General features: G+C 46.1%; 1 protein-coding gene across 1 annotated transcript in view; it reads right to left on the reverse strand.

The window, feature by feature from the left end:
• LOC139757268 (uncharacterized) overlaps positions 1 to 17,580 on the reverse strand; it is a 109,837-nt gene that overhangs the window by 26,217 nt on the left and 66,040 nt on the right. Inside the window, exons 3-7 of the mRNA XM_071677604.1 lie at positions 10,060 to 10,274; positions 3,252 to 3,377; positions 2,571 to 2,771; positions 1,133 to 1,281; positions 428 to 572 (exon numbers count right to left, since the gene is read on the reverse strand). Of these exons, the coding sequence (XP_071533705.1) occupies positions 428 to 572; positions 1,133 to 1,281; positions 2,571 to 2,771; positions 3,252 to 3,377; positions 10,060 to 10,274 (836 nt within the window). The remainder of the gene's footprint in view (positions 1 to 427; positions 573 to 1,132; positions 1,282 to 2,570; positions 2,772 to 3,251; positions 3,378 to 10,059; positions 10,275 to 17,580) is intronic.

Here is a 17,580-nt window from a genome sequence, read left to right on the forward strand (position 1 = left end):
ATTGTGTCAAACAGAAAGCTTTGGCCATGATATAGAGCCAAGAGCCTCCTATAAGATGCAAGAGGTGCTCTAAGGTAACAAGGGTGATATAGGAATTATCAGAGAGCTCTATAGAAACGTAGCACTCACTCTGATAGCCCCAGAGTGATGCAGGATGAGTTATAGAGCCCCAGAGCAGTGCAGCATGTGATATAGAGCCCTAGAGTGATGCAGGATGTGTTAAAGAGCCCTAGAGTGATGCAGGATGTGATATAGATCCCCAGAGTGATGCAGGATGTGTTACAGAGCCCTAGAGTGATGCAGTATGTGTTATAGAGCCCCAGAGTGATGCAATGCATCCTCTAAAGGCCTTACGGTCATACAGCATATGGTGTAGAGCCCCGGCTTGACAAAGCAGGAGCCCTAGAGCTCCCGGCGGTGTACTCACAGCTGACGGAGAGGAGTCTAGAGTCCTGGACGGCTTGATCGGGGAGCTTTTCGTTGGTGGCTTGGCAGATGAGCATAGCACCATCGTCCTGCGGCTTGGGTGTGAAGTGCAACACAGACACCGTCAAGTTCCCTTCCTCCAGCACCTGAGTGAGGTATACAGGGATACATACTGGGGTCAGGTCGGCAGGATGCATGTGATATACAGGGATACATAATGGGGTAAGGCCGGCAGGATACGTGAGGTATACAGGAATACATGCTGGGGTCAGGCCGGCAGGATGCATGTGATATACAGGGATACATAATGGGGTTAGGCCGGCAGGATACGTGAGTTATACAGGGATACATAGTAGGGTTAGACCGGCAGGATACATGTGGTATACAGGGATACATACTGGGGTCAGGCCGGCAGGATACATGCTAGGGTAGGACCACCAGGATACATAATGTAGCGAGGAAAACTAGCGTGACTTTAGACACAGAATCAAAGGTTGAGTTAGATCTAGATTTAGAAACAGTTACTGCAAGCTTAGATATGAAGTTAGAAGCAGAGAAACAGGACAGATTTAGTTCATAGATTTAGAAAGACTCACAATAGAGTTAGATCTGAAGTTAGAAGCGGATCTAGATCTAGAAAACAGGTACTAGCGTAGAGTTAGAGGCTAGGTATTGATATAGAGTCACAGGTTCGAGTTAGTCTTACCTTAGTGTGTGTGGGCGGGAGCATGACAGAGCCAAGCCACCAGACGACAGTGGGCGGAGGGCGGGAACCCCACACTTTACACTGGACCTCCGCCCGTTCGGCCGCCCACACCGAAGCTACTTCATCCACTCGTACGCCCACGATGCTCACTGTCGTGGGCGGTGGGCGGAAGGTGATTAATGGTACGAGTAATGGAGATGAATAACAGTGAATGACTACAGAAGGAAGGGATTAACAAAACTAAGGGACCGAGTGAAAAAAATGATCAGAATGAATGACAAAAGAAGAAAGAAATGAAAAAAAAACCAGAGTGAATGACACGATAAGAATGAACAGAGGAGACGATTTAAAATGAATGATATGAAAGGAATGAACAAGTGGAAATGAAGGAGGGAATAATAAGAAAGAATATAAAAGAAAAAAAAAATGTCGAGGATGTAATAACACTGAAATAAGAGAAACAGTTCGAAATCAAACAAAATGAATGAGAAAAAATATGATAATGATGACAATGTTTACAAAAGGAGTACAGTTTATAATAGGAGTCCAATTAAGCCATAGATAAAGACGATAACCAATGATAAAGGAGAGAATGATACATTAGAACTTGAAATGAAACGTATGAAACATAAGGAAAGGTCTAGGATCGGTGTAAGTTTCAGTGATGAAACTGAAAGATCAGAATGAACGAGTACTTAATGCATGATGAAAAAATATGTATGACTTAATTAACTATTTATCATAATTTTTCATGAGGAAAAAAGATTATATGATAAAAGTCCAGTACATGAGGCAGTACATGAGGCAGCAGTACATGAGGCAGCAGTACATGAGGCAGTAGTACATGAGGCAGTACATGAGGCAGTAGTACATGAGGCAGTACATGAGGCAGTAGTACATGAGGCAGTACATGAGGCAGTAATTGCTATTAGTGGAAAAACTAGCAGGTTAATATGAGCGAGTTTACTGTGGTTAGTGCAACAGACTGTCTACTGTAGACAGTGCAAGGTTTTATTTACTGTAAAGACTGGAAGTACTGGTTTAAGATAGCGTGTCACAGAGGAAGGCTGAGTTGACTGGCGTGTCACAGAGGAAGGCTGTGTTGACTGGCGTGTCACAGAGCAAGGCTGTGTTGACTGGCGTGTCACAGAGCAAGGCTGTGTTGACTGGCGTGTTACAGAGGAAGGCTGTGTTGACTGGCGTGTCACAGGAAGACCGATCGGTGTCACGGAGCTGACCCGTGTCAACTGATGTGTCACAGAGGGGCGCTCTATCAGACAAAGGAAATGGCGCTGGCACCGTGCCAAGGGAGGTGTTGAACAGAGGCACCGTGCCAGCGGAGGTGAGAGAGAGAGAGAGAGAGAGAGAGAGAGAGAGAGAGAGAGAGAGAGAGAGAGAGAGAGAGAGAGAGAGAGAGAGAGAGAGAGTAGGTACGTACGGGTCATGGCCAAGGTGACGGTGGTGGTGGCTGGCTGGGTCTTGTTGGTGTTGGAGGCGAGGCAGGTAAGGCGGCGGCCCAGGTCACCCCGGGTCAGCGGGCCGAGGCTCAGGTCGTTCTCGACGGTCGTTTGGTCGACGGTGTAGGAGTCGTCCAGCACGTCGTCCCCCTCATACCACAGGACCGCAGGCGGCGGCCAACCTGTCAGGCGGAAGAGACAGGGATGAGGGACGGGGGCCGGGGAGGGGCCATAGACAGGAGACGAGACAGGAACGACACGCGAGCGAGATAGGAGAGGGAGTAATGAGAGAGAGAGAGAGAGAGAGAGAGAGAGAGAGAGAGAGAGAGAGAGAGAGAGAGAGAGAGAGAGAGAGAGAGAGAGAGAGAGAGAGAGAGAGAGATTCTGATATGATCCTCTATAATGATACATAATGCTCCAGCGGAGTATAATACCCTAAATAATTAGGGTTGCTTACCTCACCGTAATTGGTCACAAGGGCCTTTGTGGGAGAGATGTCTCTTATTGTATTTTGAGAAGATTTGAGATATCTTGTTTACGAAGAATGACGACATGGGAAACCTCCATCAACAACGCAGAATGTGAGAGATGAACCTTTGAATATTGTGTGTGTGTGTGTGTGTGTGTGTGTGTGTGTGTGTGTGTGTGTGTGTGGTACTTACCATCATCGTTGGAGCAGATGAGCGAGGGTTCGGCTCCCTCCAGGAAAGGACCGACTATTCGCTCCTCCACAGGCATCACCCCTGAGTTGCCAAGACTCCAGCTGACCCGCGCTCGGCTAGGGGGAACTGTGGGCAGACACAGACAGACAGATAGATCGAGAGATGGGTAAGTCAGCACGTAAGCACAGAACTGGGTAAAAAAAAAGAAACACAGTGGTAATAGATGTCTATAAAACTATTGTGGTGGATAGATTGATAGATAGAGATATAGATTTATTGCTATCCGTCTCAAGATAGATGGGTTGAGAGGCAGACAGATAGACAGGATACACAGACAGACCCATGGACACAGATCAACAGACGACTCAGTGTAGTGTCAAAGATCTATGTATGAATAAACAATGATGAAACACGTCTAACGTAAACTGTAAACCATCTGGATGACAGGGTAGGTCTGGTTTGCCCAAGAAATGTAGACTGATGAACTTAGAGTATACATGGGCACTGTACACCCTCCCATTGTTGCCATGTCTACACCTGGAGTGTACCTGAGGAACAGTTACCCTTCCACTGTTGCCATGGAAGGAACAAAGCGGAATGCAGATGTAAATAGCTCATCATCTCAAACCACATAATTACCGAAGCCTAAGTTTAATCATCACTAATTAACTAATTTTATTGATTATGTTATAATGAGCTCAGATGCCCCTCCTCCGTTTAAGGATTAATTACATTAACTCTGAATAGTTCTGGATAGAATGCATCTATTCATCAGTATGTCGATAGAAAATTCAACCTCCTTTATATTCGATGTCCTTGATAAGAAGTTTTGATGGCGTTGTGTTTTGAGAGGTAATACTGCTCAAGCTTGGCTGCTTTACACACACACACACACACACACACACACACACACACACACACACACACACACATGATAGAGAAGCCCCTGTGTGTTTGATAATGACGTAAGGAAGCCCCATGTGCGAGACAAAGAGCATTCATTAACATTCACCACCAGCAGCCCGTGTTAATTGCCCATTATTTACATATACATTAACGGTAATTGCCATTAAAGTCAGTCCTTGCTCTAGTGAACCTAGTGAAGCAGATGTAGTCATATGCGCCTCCCTCCCTGATACGCCATTTGTAAATGATTTACGTGGACAACAACGTGAATTATGGTTGTTGTATGCTGATGGCTGGTTGTACATCATGTAGAACAACTGTTGTTCTGATGGTCGCTCGAGGTAAGGTAGAGACGCGTTGTCATTCACGATCTACCGACTTCCTGGATGTCTGGGTTGTATTACTCAACGGCAAGACAAGTGTCTTGTGTTGCTGCAGCAGAAACCAAGGGTGTTACTCCAGACTCGGGTGTGTTGTGGAGATTCCCAGGAACAGAACAGTTTCTATGGATTGGGGTGACGTAATACTCAGCTCTGTGTATGTAATTACCACACGTGCAGGAGTCAGTTTTGCATTATTAGCTGTTCTGATCTTGCAACAAGACAATTCTGCCTGAGGAAAATGGTAAAACTTCAAGAGATGATGGTGAGGAAATACTCAGACACACTTGCACAGGGAGGTTGATTGACGGTCCTGACTGACAACCTCTTTGATAACACGAGGACCTGGTCAGAGAGACTTTCAGGAACGAACCAAGAGTCGTAAACCAACTGGAAAATATACCAGAAGACAAACGTCAAGGAATGTGTCTCTGTTTACAAGAGATGGTGATGTGTCAAGTTCTTGATGTTCACAAGATGGTGTAATGTAAGCCGCCAGGTCCCACCCACCGCCGCTCCAGCCCACTACTGACGGAGGATGAAAGCGACCCAGCAATGTCTGGAGGCGTAGGTGAGGAAGGCCCCTCTCACCCTGAGCAATTACCGCACAAAACAACAACAGATACAGAAGGTGGTCTCCAGCCAGGACCATAAACGCAGAGTCTCTGGCGGAGTGTTGGTGGCTGAGGGTTGTGAGAGGCCTCCGGCTGGGCTCAGGTACATCACTGATGTTATCATCTGGACCTCGTTGGCAAGTCCGATAAAGTGGATATAGCAGCTGATGTGATTTTTTTTTTTTTTTATAAATCTGGAGAGAGTTCGCGCTGTGTGAGGGTTCCACCGAGTGTTCAGATGCATAAAATGCGGGACAGTAGACGTGGAAATCATTTTGAAAACTGGAAAATGATAATGGATATTGGGCAACGCTAGGCCAGCCCTTCCAGGCACACGTCTAATGAACACTCCAGGGAGAGCTCAGTCACCTGTCTCATGCGCTTCATGGTGCGTCCAGTCACACGTGTCACGAAGGCCGCGCATCCCACTGGATATGACGGAATTGCTTCAAGTAATGAATCTGAGATCTTCCAGAAGTCATGTTCCTCAGCAGGCAGACACACCAGGTCTCCAAGGTGATGAGGACCAGGCAGCTCATGCATCTCCAGCCATCATCATGCCGCTCTCTCTCTCTCTCTCTCTCTCTCTCTCTCTCTCTCTCTCTCTCTCTCTCTGGCGAGGATTCGGAACGTGTCATAAATGGATAAGCAGCGTCGACCTTGGTTCCTACAAGACAGTGGACTACTGCCATTTGCACCCAAACATGTTTTCTTTTTCACTCCTGCCTGCAGGAAGACTCGTGTTTGCTCCTCAAGAGGGCAAATGTTTGCAAGAATAAATGATGGAGAGGTCGGATTTTTCTGTGTAAATCCGAGACATTCATCTCACGACCGAGGAAAATGCAAGAGAATTTTTCCCGTCCTGATATACATGACACGAGTCGAGCATGGCGCCTCCGAGAGGAGGGAATATGTCTTCAGGTGGCGGAATTTCTTCTCCCAAAGCCTTCCTGGCATAAACGTGCCATTATTTTTTCCCAGGGTACTCACCGCTTCTCATTATCTCTCCCCGGTCGCGTTCGCCAGACCCTGGACCAGTTCTCTCTGGTTGCCAAGGCTGTCTTTACCGCTTTTCTGGCCATCAGGGTACGTGGTTCACACCACCACCAGCCACCATGGGTCGTGGTTTCACACTACAACCAACCAACACGGGTCGTGGTTCGTGGTTCATACTACTATCACCTGGAGGTGTGGTTCACGTCACAGCCACCAGGACTCATGGTTCATGCTAACCATCACCTGGACGATCATTTTCCTGGAGGAGACTCCAGCGAAGAATCGTATTTCCTCGGTTCCAGTTTGCCTTTACCGGTTCCCTGCTGTTTCTGCTGGCGTAGTCATGGGAAACCTCGCTTGTGGAGGCAACATTAGTGTTTACTCAACAAACATCAAATCCTTGCTCTCACGAAGAAAAATTACCGACCGGGAATTTTCGCTCCGTCCACGAAGAAAAGTTGGCCACCGACAACCTTGCCTGGTCTCGCGAAGAAAAGTTGCAAACCCACAAATGAGCTAGGTCTCATCCTGCAGGTGGACTTGGCGATGATCCTGTCCATCCAGGCGGTCTTCCAGAGTACAGGAGTAGCAACAATGACCTAGTGAAGGTCCTGCCAGGTCCAGGGAAGCTTCCAGTAGGGTGTGGTAACGCAGGGCATCATGAAGGGTTTGGCACAGGTCCTGTGCCTGTTAAAGACGGCCATCGACCATCTCACCACAGACCAGGACCCACTTGTCGCCCGATCCAATTTCACGCTAATATCTGGCTCTCGGGACCTCCCTGGATTGTTTTCCGATCGAGTGGTTGGGTTATCGCTGAGCGATGGTTTTGTCCCATTGTGCGTATGTGTCGTGCCGACCCAGGGGTGTTTGACGGCGGGTTAACCCACAGTGTTCAAAGCGAAGGGGGACGACATGTGATGCAGTAGGCACAGTGAAAGGAATAAATGGAACACTGAGATTATCTATGCAGATTCCACTGTTCTTTTTTGGTCTTTTCTCAAGAGCTTCGACAGCAGTATCTCCCCTGATAATGTGATTGTTACACGAAAGTGCACTTGGGAACTTATGTTTCATTTCCCCGCGGACTTATAAGAATATATATATATATATATATATATATATATATATATATATATATATATATATATATATATATATATATATATATATATATATATAGGTAGTATCGGAGAAATACTGATTAGCTTTCCAGTGTTTCATATTCCAGACACAAGAACCCAGACCCGGATCAGCGTTCCCTACGTCTGCTCTCCACAATATCCTGTCGAAGCTCAAAATCCCCCACCGGTTTAAGCCTTCCTCCCATACCAGATCGCCCACACATCCAGTGCGGCACTGTGAAACCCTGGCTCTCCTCTCTAAAATTGGACCTTTTTGCTTTCTCACTGCAATCCCTACGCCTCCTGTTATATCTCTAAAATCCCACATCACGGCCTTAGCCAGTATACAACGAGTTTTTTTTTTTTTTAAAAAAAAAGAAGCGAATCTGTCATTTTTTTGGCCCGAAATAAAAAATCCCATAATCTTCATAGCAAAATTCGGGTACGAATTTACGTGGGATGTTTATCAGAGAGAGAGAGAGAGAGAGAGAGAGAGAGAGAGAGAGAGAGAGAGAGAGAGAGAGAGAGAGAGAGAGAGAGAGAGAGAGAGAGAGAGAATACTTACCAACACACATACAGACGAATTCTAATCATGAGAGCACCTAGACAGGCAGACGTACAGACAGACTCTCAGGCAACCACACTGCCAGTAACCTAACCACATCAGCGACCGATGTCTTACAGAAAAAGGCCACCAAGTTCAATTACCTTAAAACTTTTAATGTAGTTGAGAACATTTTACGCAAACTTGGACGTTTGGGAGAAGCTAAAATGCCCGAACAAGCAACTTTTGCACTCGTCTTTTGCTCCTTGTTTTATGATGGCTCAAAGCTACGGACGTGAGGGGAATCATGTTCGTGGGGTCATGTTCGTGGGGTCATTTTCGTGAAGTCATGTTCGTGGTATCATGTTCGTGGAGTCATGTTCGTGAAGTCAGTTCGTGGTATCATGTTCGTGGAGTCATGTACGTAGAGTCATGTTTGTCAAGTCATGTTCATGGAGTCACGTTCGTAGAGTCATGTTCGTGGAGTCATGTTTGCAAAGTCATGTTTGTGGAGTCATGTTCATGGAGTCATGTTCGTGGAGTCATGTTCGTGGAGTCGTGGTGGTGGTTGAGAACAACTTAAAGTATTTCATTGTAGATCGAACGCAATTTGAAGCAGCTTCAAATGTTTCGTTATGGTTCGAACGCTAATGGCAACAATGTTTCATTACATCGGTCGAATGCTTACTGCAACGTAATGTTTCGTTATACATCGAATGCTATTGACTTATGCTAATTGTGTTTCTTGCTGGAGGCTTTTGAATATTCAGCGAGTCTGAATATTACGATATTCTGCGTCAATATTGGACTAGGTGGTTTCATTTAAAGGTTAGGAAAATCTCTACAGTCTCTCTCTCTCTCTCTCTCTCTCTCTCTCTCTCTCTCTCTCTCTCTCTCTCTCTCTGTGGAGCATAGATTTTGAAAAACGAACGTACGAGTCACTTTAATTGGAGAGAGAGAGAGAGAGAGAGAGAGAGAGAGAGAGAGAGAGAGAGAGAGAGAGAGAGAGAGAGAGAGAGAGAGAGAGAGAGAGTGCCTTTATCATCTGCAGAGCACTTCTCACCCTAAAGGAGTCCAGCATTTCCCTGCTACTGGAAGTAGTGCCATTGGAGCTTCAAGAACTCTTGGAAAACGGGTGCTGGGGGATCACTAGGGGCCTCTTAAGAAAAGGAGGAACTGTTATGGATGAATAAAAGATATACACGTGTGTCCGCTCGGTGCCAACACAAGACCCGGGACGTCCATCACATCTGCCTGGCTCATCCATTGCCAGTGTACAGGCCAAGCAAACGGCCACAACGAGAACACACGAGGCGTCTCCTCCAGGCAGAAAGTGTGGGAATAACACACTCGTGCCTGGGATACGAACCAGAGATCGGGAGAAAGCGGCGGCGGAAGGCATCTCCGGCGGGCCATGATGGGCGAGAGCAACGTCTCCAGGCTCCAGAAGCAGGGGAACTCCAGTGTCCATCACCTGATGACTTCCATCCAAGCTACACGCCCCGCCGCCGCAACGGAAAGGGGACCAAAGTCCTCCTCGGCCATACGGGCGGGAGTTGGGCAGGATGTGTGTGTCGAGAGCAGCCTTCACGTGCCTCGCTGATAAGCACCGTCTTGTGCTGGTGGGTTTGTGAAATATTTTCTTGTAAGGTTTTTCCTCATAGAATCTTAATTAAGCATATTCCTTGGGCTTCACGCTCACCTGGGGCACAGGTAAGATACTCCTACTATTACTCTCACCTTATATCTTATAGGAGGAAATATGGGAGAATGTATACTGAAGGATTATATATATGTATATATATATATATATATATATATATATATATATATATATATATATATATATATATATATATATATATATATATATATACGTGTATGAATATAGATAATCTATACACCCGTGTATATAGAAGGGTTGTCACTGCTGATGATGCATAAACATTTACGAGTCAGGGAAGAAGAGCCTTTGTTCGTGTGGCAGTAACGCCCCTTGTCAGGACCCGCCATACTTGTTATAAGGCAAAGTAATTGATTACCCTCGTAACATCTACCACCACCAGACGAGGCACCACTCACCAGGCTCCTGAAGGAGGCACCACTCACCAGGCTCCTGTAGGAGGCACCACTCACTAGGCTCCTGTAGGAGGCACCACTCACCAGGCTCCTGTAGGAGGTACCACTCACCAGACTCCCGTAAGAGGCACCACTCACCAGACTCCTGTAGGAGGCACCACTTACCTATGACGGTGAGGTTGACCCTCTTGTTCCTCGTGGGTGTGAGGAGAAAGTCGACCCTGCAGCGGTACACGCCACTGTCCTCGGCCTCCACCCTCTCCACCAGCAGCGCCGCCGGCGAGCTGTCGGTCCTAAAGGTCGTCCGTTTCGCTAGGGTAGAGTTGGCGTCGGGTTTGGTCTCCTTGGGACGACCCCCTAGCAGCTCCCGGTAGTCGTAGCTGTGGGAGGAAGAGAACAGACGGAGGTTAGAAGCTTAGCTGTGGACGGCATAGAACAGACAGGGGTTCGAGGCTTAGCTGTGGACGGCAAAGAACAAACGAGCCAGGAAAAACTTTAGCTTACTCCGCCAGCTACGTATCTGTATTCCTCGAGTCTACAGTATTCTCCCTGAGAGAGACAATTTTCGTTCGCTCTTTATGTTAAAGACAAATTTCTTGTGCTAATTTATCATGTGTCTGCTCCAGCACTTACGTACACCCAAGATATTGCTTCTGGTGTTCCTCCAGGGAAGTATTCATGCTTGGCTGTTTTACAGTAAATATGCATGGTATTTGTTGTTCTTTTTACATATGCGTTTTCAACATTTACAAACACGGCTCCTTATGACAATTGCAAATATTGGCTTAACATTATCAGATTTCCTTTGCATGATTATTGCCATCAAATTAATCACTGGTATCTTACTGCAATTAATCCTCTTAATCATCATTTATATGTATATTTTTTGACAGGGAAAATCTGTCTGTCTGTCTGTCTGTCTGTCTGTCTGTCTGTCTGTCTCTCTCTCTCTCTCTCTCTCTCTCTCTCTCTCTCTCTCTCTCTCTCTCTCTCTCTCTCTCTCTCTCTATGTTCCCCTATTTTTCCAATCCCTTCCATTGCTTATTACTTTTGAGGTTAGCTGTAATTACAGAGAAAAAACTAAAAAAAGATCCCTCGCCCCGCAATAAAGTGACCTTTATCAAATAGATAAAACAGAATTCATTTTTCCAAGCTTAACGAAGGGCTGCGGGTTGGCCAGTGTTTATGATGTAGTCAACGATTTTGTGAATTTCTTTGACATTTGCTGCTTTGCTGTCGTAGGCGTCCTTGTGAACTATGAAAGAAATTCAAAATCAAAATCCAGGATATTTGATAAATGTAAAGCTGATGAAGTAGTGAATTGACAGTGAATGTTAGCGTCGGTCCTGCGTCTGCACTGCATCTGCCCTGCGTCTGTCCTCCGTCTGCCCTGCGTCTGCCCTCCGTCTGCCCTGCGTCTACCCTGCGTCTTCCCTGCGTCTGCCTCCGTCTGCCCTGCGTCTGCCCTCCGTCTACCCTGCGTCTGCCCTGCGTCTGCCCTCCTTTTGTCCTGAGTCTGCCCTCCGTCCGTCTGCCCTCCGTCTGCCCTCCGTCTGCCCTGCGTCTGCCCCTCCGTCTACCCTCCGTCTGCCCTCCGTCTGCCCTGCGTTTGTCCTGCGTCCGCCCTACGTCTGCTCTAAGCAGTCGACCTCACATCACCCAGGCTAAACTGATTCTATTGTCTCCTCTGGCAACACTTGAGGTCAGACGAACACTATCCATTTCCTAGAGTCTACAGGGTACGAGAGGGAGGGAGGGGAATTCTGCAATGTGTTACAAGGCTGTCAAGTACAGGGAGGGGCTCCCTGCCGTATGTTACAAGCCTGTCAAGTACAAGGAGGGGGTTCCTTGCCGTATGTTACAAGGCTGTGAAGAACAAGGACAAGCTTATCGCTGTGTATCAGCGCTGCTGTCAAGTTCCAGGAGAAAAAAAAAGACAGCTTTAGAGTCACTGAGAAGTAAGGGAAGGGCTTCATGTCATGTCAAAAGCTGTCAAGAGTAAGGAAGACCTTCCGGATTTGTCAGAATTCCTGCCAATGACAGGGAAAGACTACCTACTGAGTTTCAGAAGGCTGTCAAATGCAAAGATGGATTCTCGACGTCAGAAGTCGTTTAGATGGAGGGAAAAGATTCCTGACATGTGTTAGAAAAGCTGTCAAGTGTCGCGGAGGGGTGCTATATGTGCACCGAGGGGCTTACCATCATATGTTAGAAGGCTGTCAAATATATTCGTGATTCTAAACATATGTTAGAAGGATTTCAAGGATATCTAAACGAATGGTAACACTGTTAAAACTGTCAGGTACAAAAAAGAGATTCAAAGTACGTATCAGAAGGCTGTCAAATTTCTCCCAAAGTGTTTGGGGGCTGTCAAGTACAGGGGATATTTCAGATGTGTTTTTGAGATCTGTCAAGAGTAAGGGAGAGATTCCAACTGTGTTAGAAGCCTGTCAAGTAAAGGAAGGGCTTCCCATTGTGTTTTTGTGGACTGTCAAGTATAGGGATGAGATTTCAACTCTGTTTTACAAAGCTGTCAATTGTAGGAAATGGATTTAAACTGTGTGATAGATGGCTGTCAAGTGCAGTTATGAGCTGGGTATTGTGTGTAGGAAGTTGTCAAATACAGGAAACGTTCCACTGGCTAAAACAAGGTCGCTTCCGCATCATGACCTTTTGGGGAACAACAGCTTTGTGGTGTGACCTTTGACATGTTACCTTTGACCTTTGATCTCCTAAGGGGGATATGAATCTGCATCGCTCATGACCTTTTGACTTTTGTTTTAGGAAAATACGAGATTACCACGTACCTTTTACCTTTATAGCAACGGGACAGCAAGTGTGTGTGTGTGTGTGTGTGTGTGTGTGTGTGTGTGTGTGTGTGTGTGTGTGTGACAACTTTGGCAAGGCTGTATTATCGGGAGTACAGTCTTGTCAAAGAACGTCTCAATCCAAAAGAGTCCACAATTTCCCTGCTGCTGGAAGTAGCGCAGCTGTGAATTCGTGGAAACTCCTGGAAAAGGGGCAAAGGAGTCCTGGGGCAACTATATATATATATATATATATATATATATATATATATATATATATATATATATATATATATATATATATATATATATATCGTGTGAGTTTTTCTTTGTTTAATGCCTGCTTATGTAAGCATACACACACACTCTCACACACGGTACGGACACACTCGGTAAGAGCGATTTGCCTTGTTGTCTGGCACTCATGACGGGTGTCGGGGTGTGCAGGAAGGGTGAGTGAGTGAATGAGTGAGTGAGAGTGGCAGTATAATGATGGCAGGGAGAGCCCCAAGGCTTGGTGTCACATCTCTTGGATGTTTCAAGAGGACAGTTACAACCTCGTTCAGCAAGGCGAGCTCCCATACCTTCCCTCACTTGTGGCCAAGTGTCAACGAATGTTTCTGTTGAGGATGTTCTTTTCTCCTTATTCCTTACGCTAGAGGCTCTTATCATGGGCTGGAGGTCTCAACGAAACATGGCCTTCAATGAACAAAATCAATGGGAGACGAAAGCCAAAAGGGAAAATGAGAGACGGGACGTGAAGGTAAGTGACAGAAGAAGGAAGGTGTGAGGTGAACATATGAAGTCTTGCTCGGTAGATTTGTTTTAACGAGAGAGATTGTCAGACCAGCGGTCCCTACGGTGAGTAGATGGTTCCCAGGCATCGCCTCAACCCTCGTTGGTCAGGTGGATAGTAGCAGTTCCGCAGGCCGCTGTTCTCTACAGTCTATTGACACGGAGGGTGTAAGATGGTTCCCGGGCATCACTTCAACACTCCTATGTCAAGAAGGGTTGTACTTCCCTGGTCGGCTGGTGTCTCCAACCTGCTGACACTGAGGGTGTAAGATGGTTCCGGGCTGTGGTTTGTCTCTCTCTCTCTCTCTCTCTTTTGTCCTCCAGTTTCTGTAATATCTCTTGTGGCTCCTCCCACACTAGTCTGTACCAATTGCTTTTACCTTGAGTGGTTAACGTTGGTCGGTGCCTACACGTAGATGTGTTTGTTACTTTGTGACGCATGACAGGGTTGGGACGCCAGCCAGGCAGTGGTGGGGGCGGCGGTCGATAACGGATGTCATACTGAAGACATAAACGAAAATAAACCTGAACCCTCGATAACGATGCCGAACAGGCAATTAACACCCCTGCCCTCCCCCGGTGACTCGTTACCACTGACGAGACGGAAGTAGCTCCCCTGCAGACCAGGATTTTGAGAGGGAAAGAAACATGAATAGATGGAACACAATGAGAGATGTCCATCCCCATCTGCATAACTCTGTTTGTCTGTGATGAACAAATACACAGACGACAGACCTGGTTATGGGTCTCAGTGACAGAGGATAGAGAGGCCACTAGCCACGTAGAACTACATCTTCCCTTTACTTGTCCTCCTGACCTTTACATGGGGATAGGTTTCATCAGATTCTCTGACTGTCCGTCTGTATGTATGTCTTCCACACGTCCAGTTGTGATGTTAACCTGTAACTCTTCTCTTCTTCTGGCTTGGCCCAGGAACCAGAGCCATATCATCAACACTGCAGGAAGATTTTTCACATCTGTAGTAATCCTGACTCGATTTTGTGATATGACTTGGGGGACGATGATGGCTGGTCCTCAGCTTGTGACAAGACTTGGAGGACGATGATAAAACTTGAGGAGATGAGTACCTGTTTTTTTTTTTCAGCCTTCCTCCGAGTGTTGGATGCATGTGTTCCTGCATAACATCGACCCCACCACAGTAGCCAATAACCCTTGACACAAACGCTAACCTCTACTGCTTCCATGTCTAGTTATCGTCTACAGCAGGTGGTCAGGTCAAAGACAGAGGTCATGGGGTTAATCAATTAGGGTCGGGCGTGGGTTGCTAACAGGGAGATGGCCTTCCAGACAGGTTTAATTGCTTCTGGTACACAGCTTTGCCAGACTCATGAGCGCGACAAGGCTCGTATACATAAACACATACATACATGCACACAGACACTATATATATATATATATATATATATATATATATATATATATATATATATATATATATATATATATATATATATGTATATATATATATATATATATATATATATATATATATATATATATATATATATATATATATAGTGTCTGTGTGTCATTAATTCTCTGGGTTGGAGCCTCACAAGTCTTAAGGGCTGGACAGCGATACAGGGAAACAGACTGCAGGAGGAGAGGAAGATATGACCTGTGACGCAGAGGACAAAGAAGGTACATAACATTCTGGGATGATAACAGAGTCTGCTGGAAGAGAAGAGGTACTGGAGACGAAGAGGCCAACTGAGAGTGATCTGTGGGACTGAGCACAGTAGAGTACCTGTAGGGTCGTCATTGGCGAATGACCAAAAGAAAGAAAGAATGAGGAAGTATGACAACATCTTAAGAGGTGAGGTGATGGTTAGGTGTTTGCAACACATGAGATGAATAAGACATGTCAGGGATGGATGTATCGACTGCATGAAGTGAGTAGCGTCGTGTATATCAGCTAGTGGACGTCTGGGAGATCAGGGCGAGTGATCATAGGAAAGAAATAATGTAGAGGTATCAAAACACGTTGAGAGATGAGGTCTGAGGTGTCTATAGCATGTGAAATGAATAAGACATGTTGGTGAGGACATAACCAACCACAATGGGAAGTAAACAGTGCCAAGTGTTAAGGAAAAATAAATCACAGGGGATTACAATATCTTTTGCATGACATAAAGAAAAAGAAGTGAAATTAAGCAAGTTTGGATCTATGTAAGAGAGAAAGAGAGACGAGTGAACTTATGGAGGGACTTTGCTGTGTGAGTCAGATGTTTACCATCATAATTACTGTCGGGAAAATGTTGGTAAAACTCGAGGCGGTGTAGACGACGACTCTCATTGAATGTAAAGAAACGTGAAATAGAGCAGACGGGGATACGGATGCTGAGCGCGTTGAGACTTTATTAAGTTTGGAGGAAGGTGCCTGGGAGTAGAGAGAGAGAGAGAGAGAGAGAGAGAGAGAGAGAGAGAGAGAGAGAGAGAGAGAGAGAGAGAGAGAGAGAGTGTTGAGGAAGTCTGGAAGCATGAGTTCGTGGTCTGGTGTGGAGGGTGGTGTGAGAAATGGGTGCTCTGTATCCCTGTCGCTGCTGAAAAAACTTCCTGTTGTTGAAGTTGGGAGGAAGACCTTACCTGGCACGACTGGGGAGAAAAAGATGGGGAAAAGAACAGAAGGAACAGATGCTACTGTTGTATACACATGACGCCCTGTTGATGAGACAAACGGGGGAAAGGAAATACAGCAATTTGTTTTGGAATCTGAAAAATCGGGTGGGTAGAGGGAAGGAAGGGTGTGGGACACAAGGCTCAGTGATGTGTGTGGAGAGAAAGCCAGTGTTTTTTGCGTCTAGGAACTATCCAGCACGAATGACGGGAGCACAAGAGCTGGTGGAGTTGGGGTTCTGGAGACACTGAAGCTGATTCGAAGTCTGGAGAGAGTGAGAATCGAGGAGGTTTGAACCAACCATGTTCTTAGGATGGGAGGAAAGTTGAAAGAGTGAGAGACAGAGGGACTTGACCTGGCAACGACACTAGGGGAGGGGACACACCAGACACGAGAGGAGTGACAAAAGAGTGCGTTCGAGTAAGACGAGGACAGGAGGGACTGAGCGATGGATTCAGTGCGTGAGATTGATGTTGACTCGGGGGAATGTTAGGGACGTCTGCCATGATGTGTAAGAGGGGAGGATGGACGAGATCCTGCCGGACTCTGACACATGGCGTCTGGGATGAAGAAATATGTCTAGATAACGTGTCTCGTGCCTACCTCGCTTGCGTCCACCACTCTGGTTTTCCCTTCGATTTGCACATATAAGCAACAGTTGTGCCTCGTGTGTCTTAGGTGTCCTTGTTCACCCCCTCTTACCCTTACAGCCCTGGACAACAATGTCCTTATTCTGAAACAACAAGACACTGATACGTTCCCAAGGATCGTCTCCTGAGAACGCCCTTGTCCTAAAACAACAGGACGCTGATGTGCACGTGTCGCCCTTAAGGGCTGACGGCGGGGATGCTCTCGTCTTAAAACAACAGGACTAATCGAATCATCATTTGCCTGGGAGCGTCACTACCTCCTTGCAATCAAGTGAGTGACGAAGGGGACGTCTTCGTTTGCCTAAGCTTTAAGCTTCGCTGAACTGAAGGCAGGAAAGAAAGATTAGAATGATACTAACACCATAAGAAGCAGTAATAATGCCAACACCACCACTACTACTACTACTACTACTACTACTACTACTACTACTACTACTACTACTACCACTGTTACTACTACTACTACTACTGCCACTACATCTACTTTCGATACTACCAGTATCATCCTTACTACTACTATTACTTCCTTACTACTGCTATCACTTCTACTATTACAATATATTATTCATTTCACTTTTCATAAATGACACGCAGTATAGCCAGTCCTGAACTCTATTACACAGAGATAGTGGCGTCCTCGACCTTGATTGTTTGCTCTGGCAACAGTGTTGGCTTCCATCTTTTGTACGCGGAACTGGCCCAAAGTTTTTAATAACATATGTAAACAGCTTTCTGCGAGGACAAAGAACACGGCAGTCAGGGTGTGTGTGGGGGAGAGAGAGAGAGAGAGAGAGAG

Source organism: Panulirus ornatus, chromosome 25, assembly GCF_036320965.1.
Source record: "Panulirus ornatus isolate Po-2019 chromosome 25, ASM3632096v1, whole genome shotgun sequence".
NCBI lineage: Eukaryota > Metazoa > Arthropoda > Malacostraca > Decapoda > Palinuridae > Panulirus > Panulirus ornatus.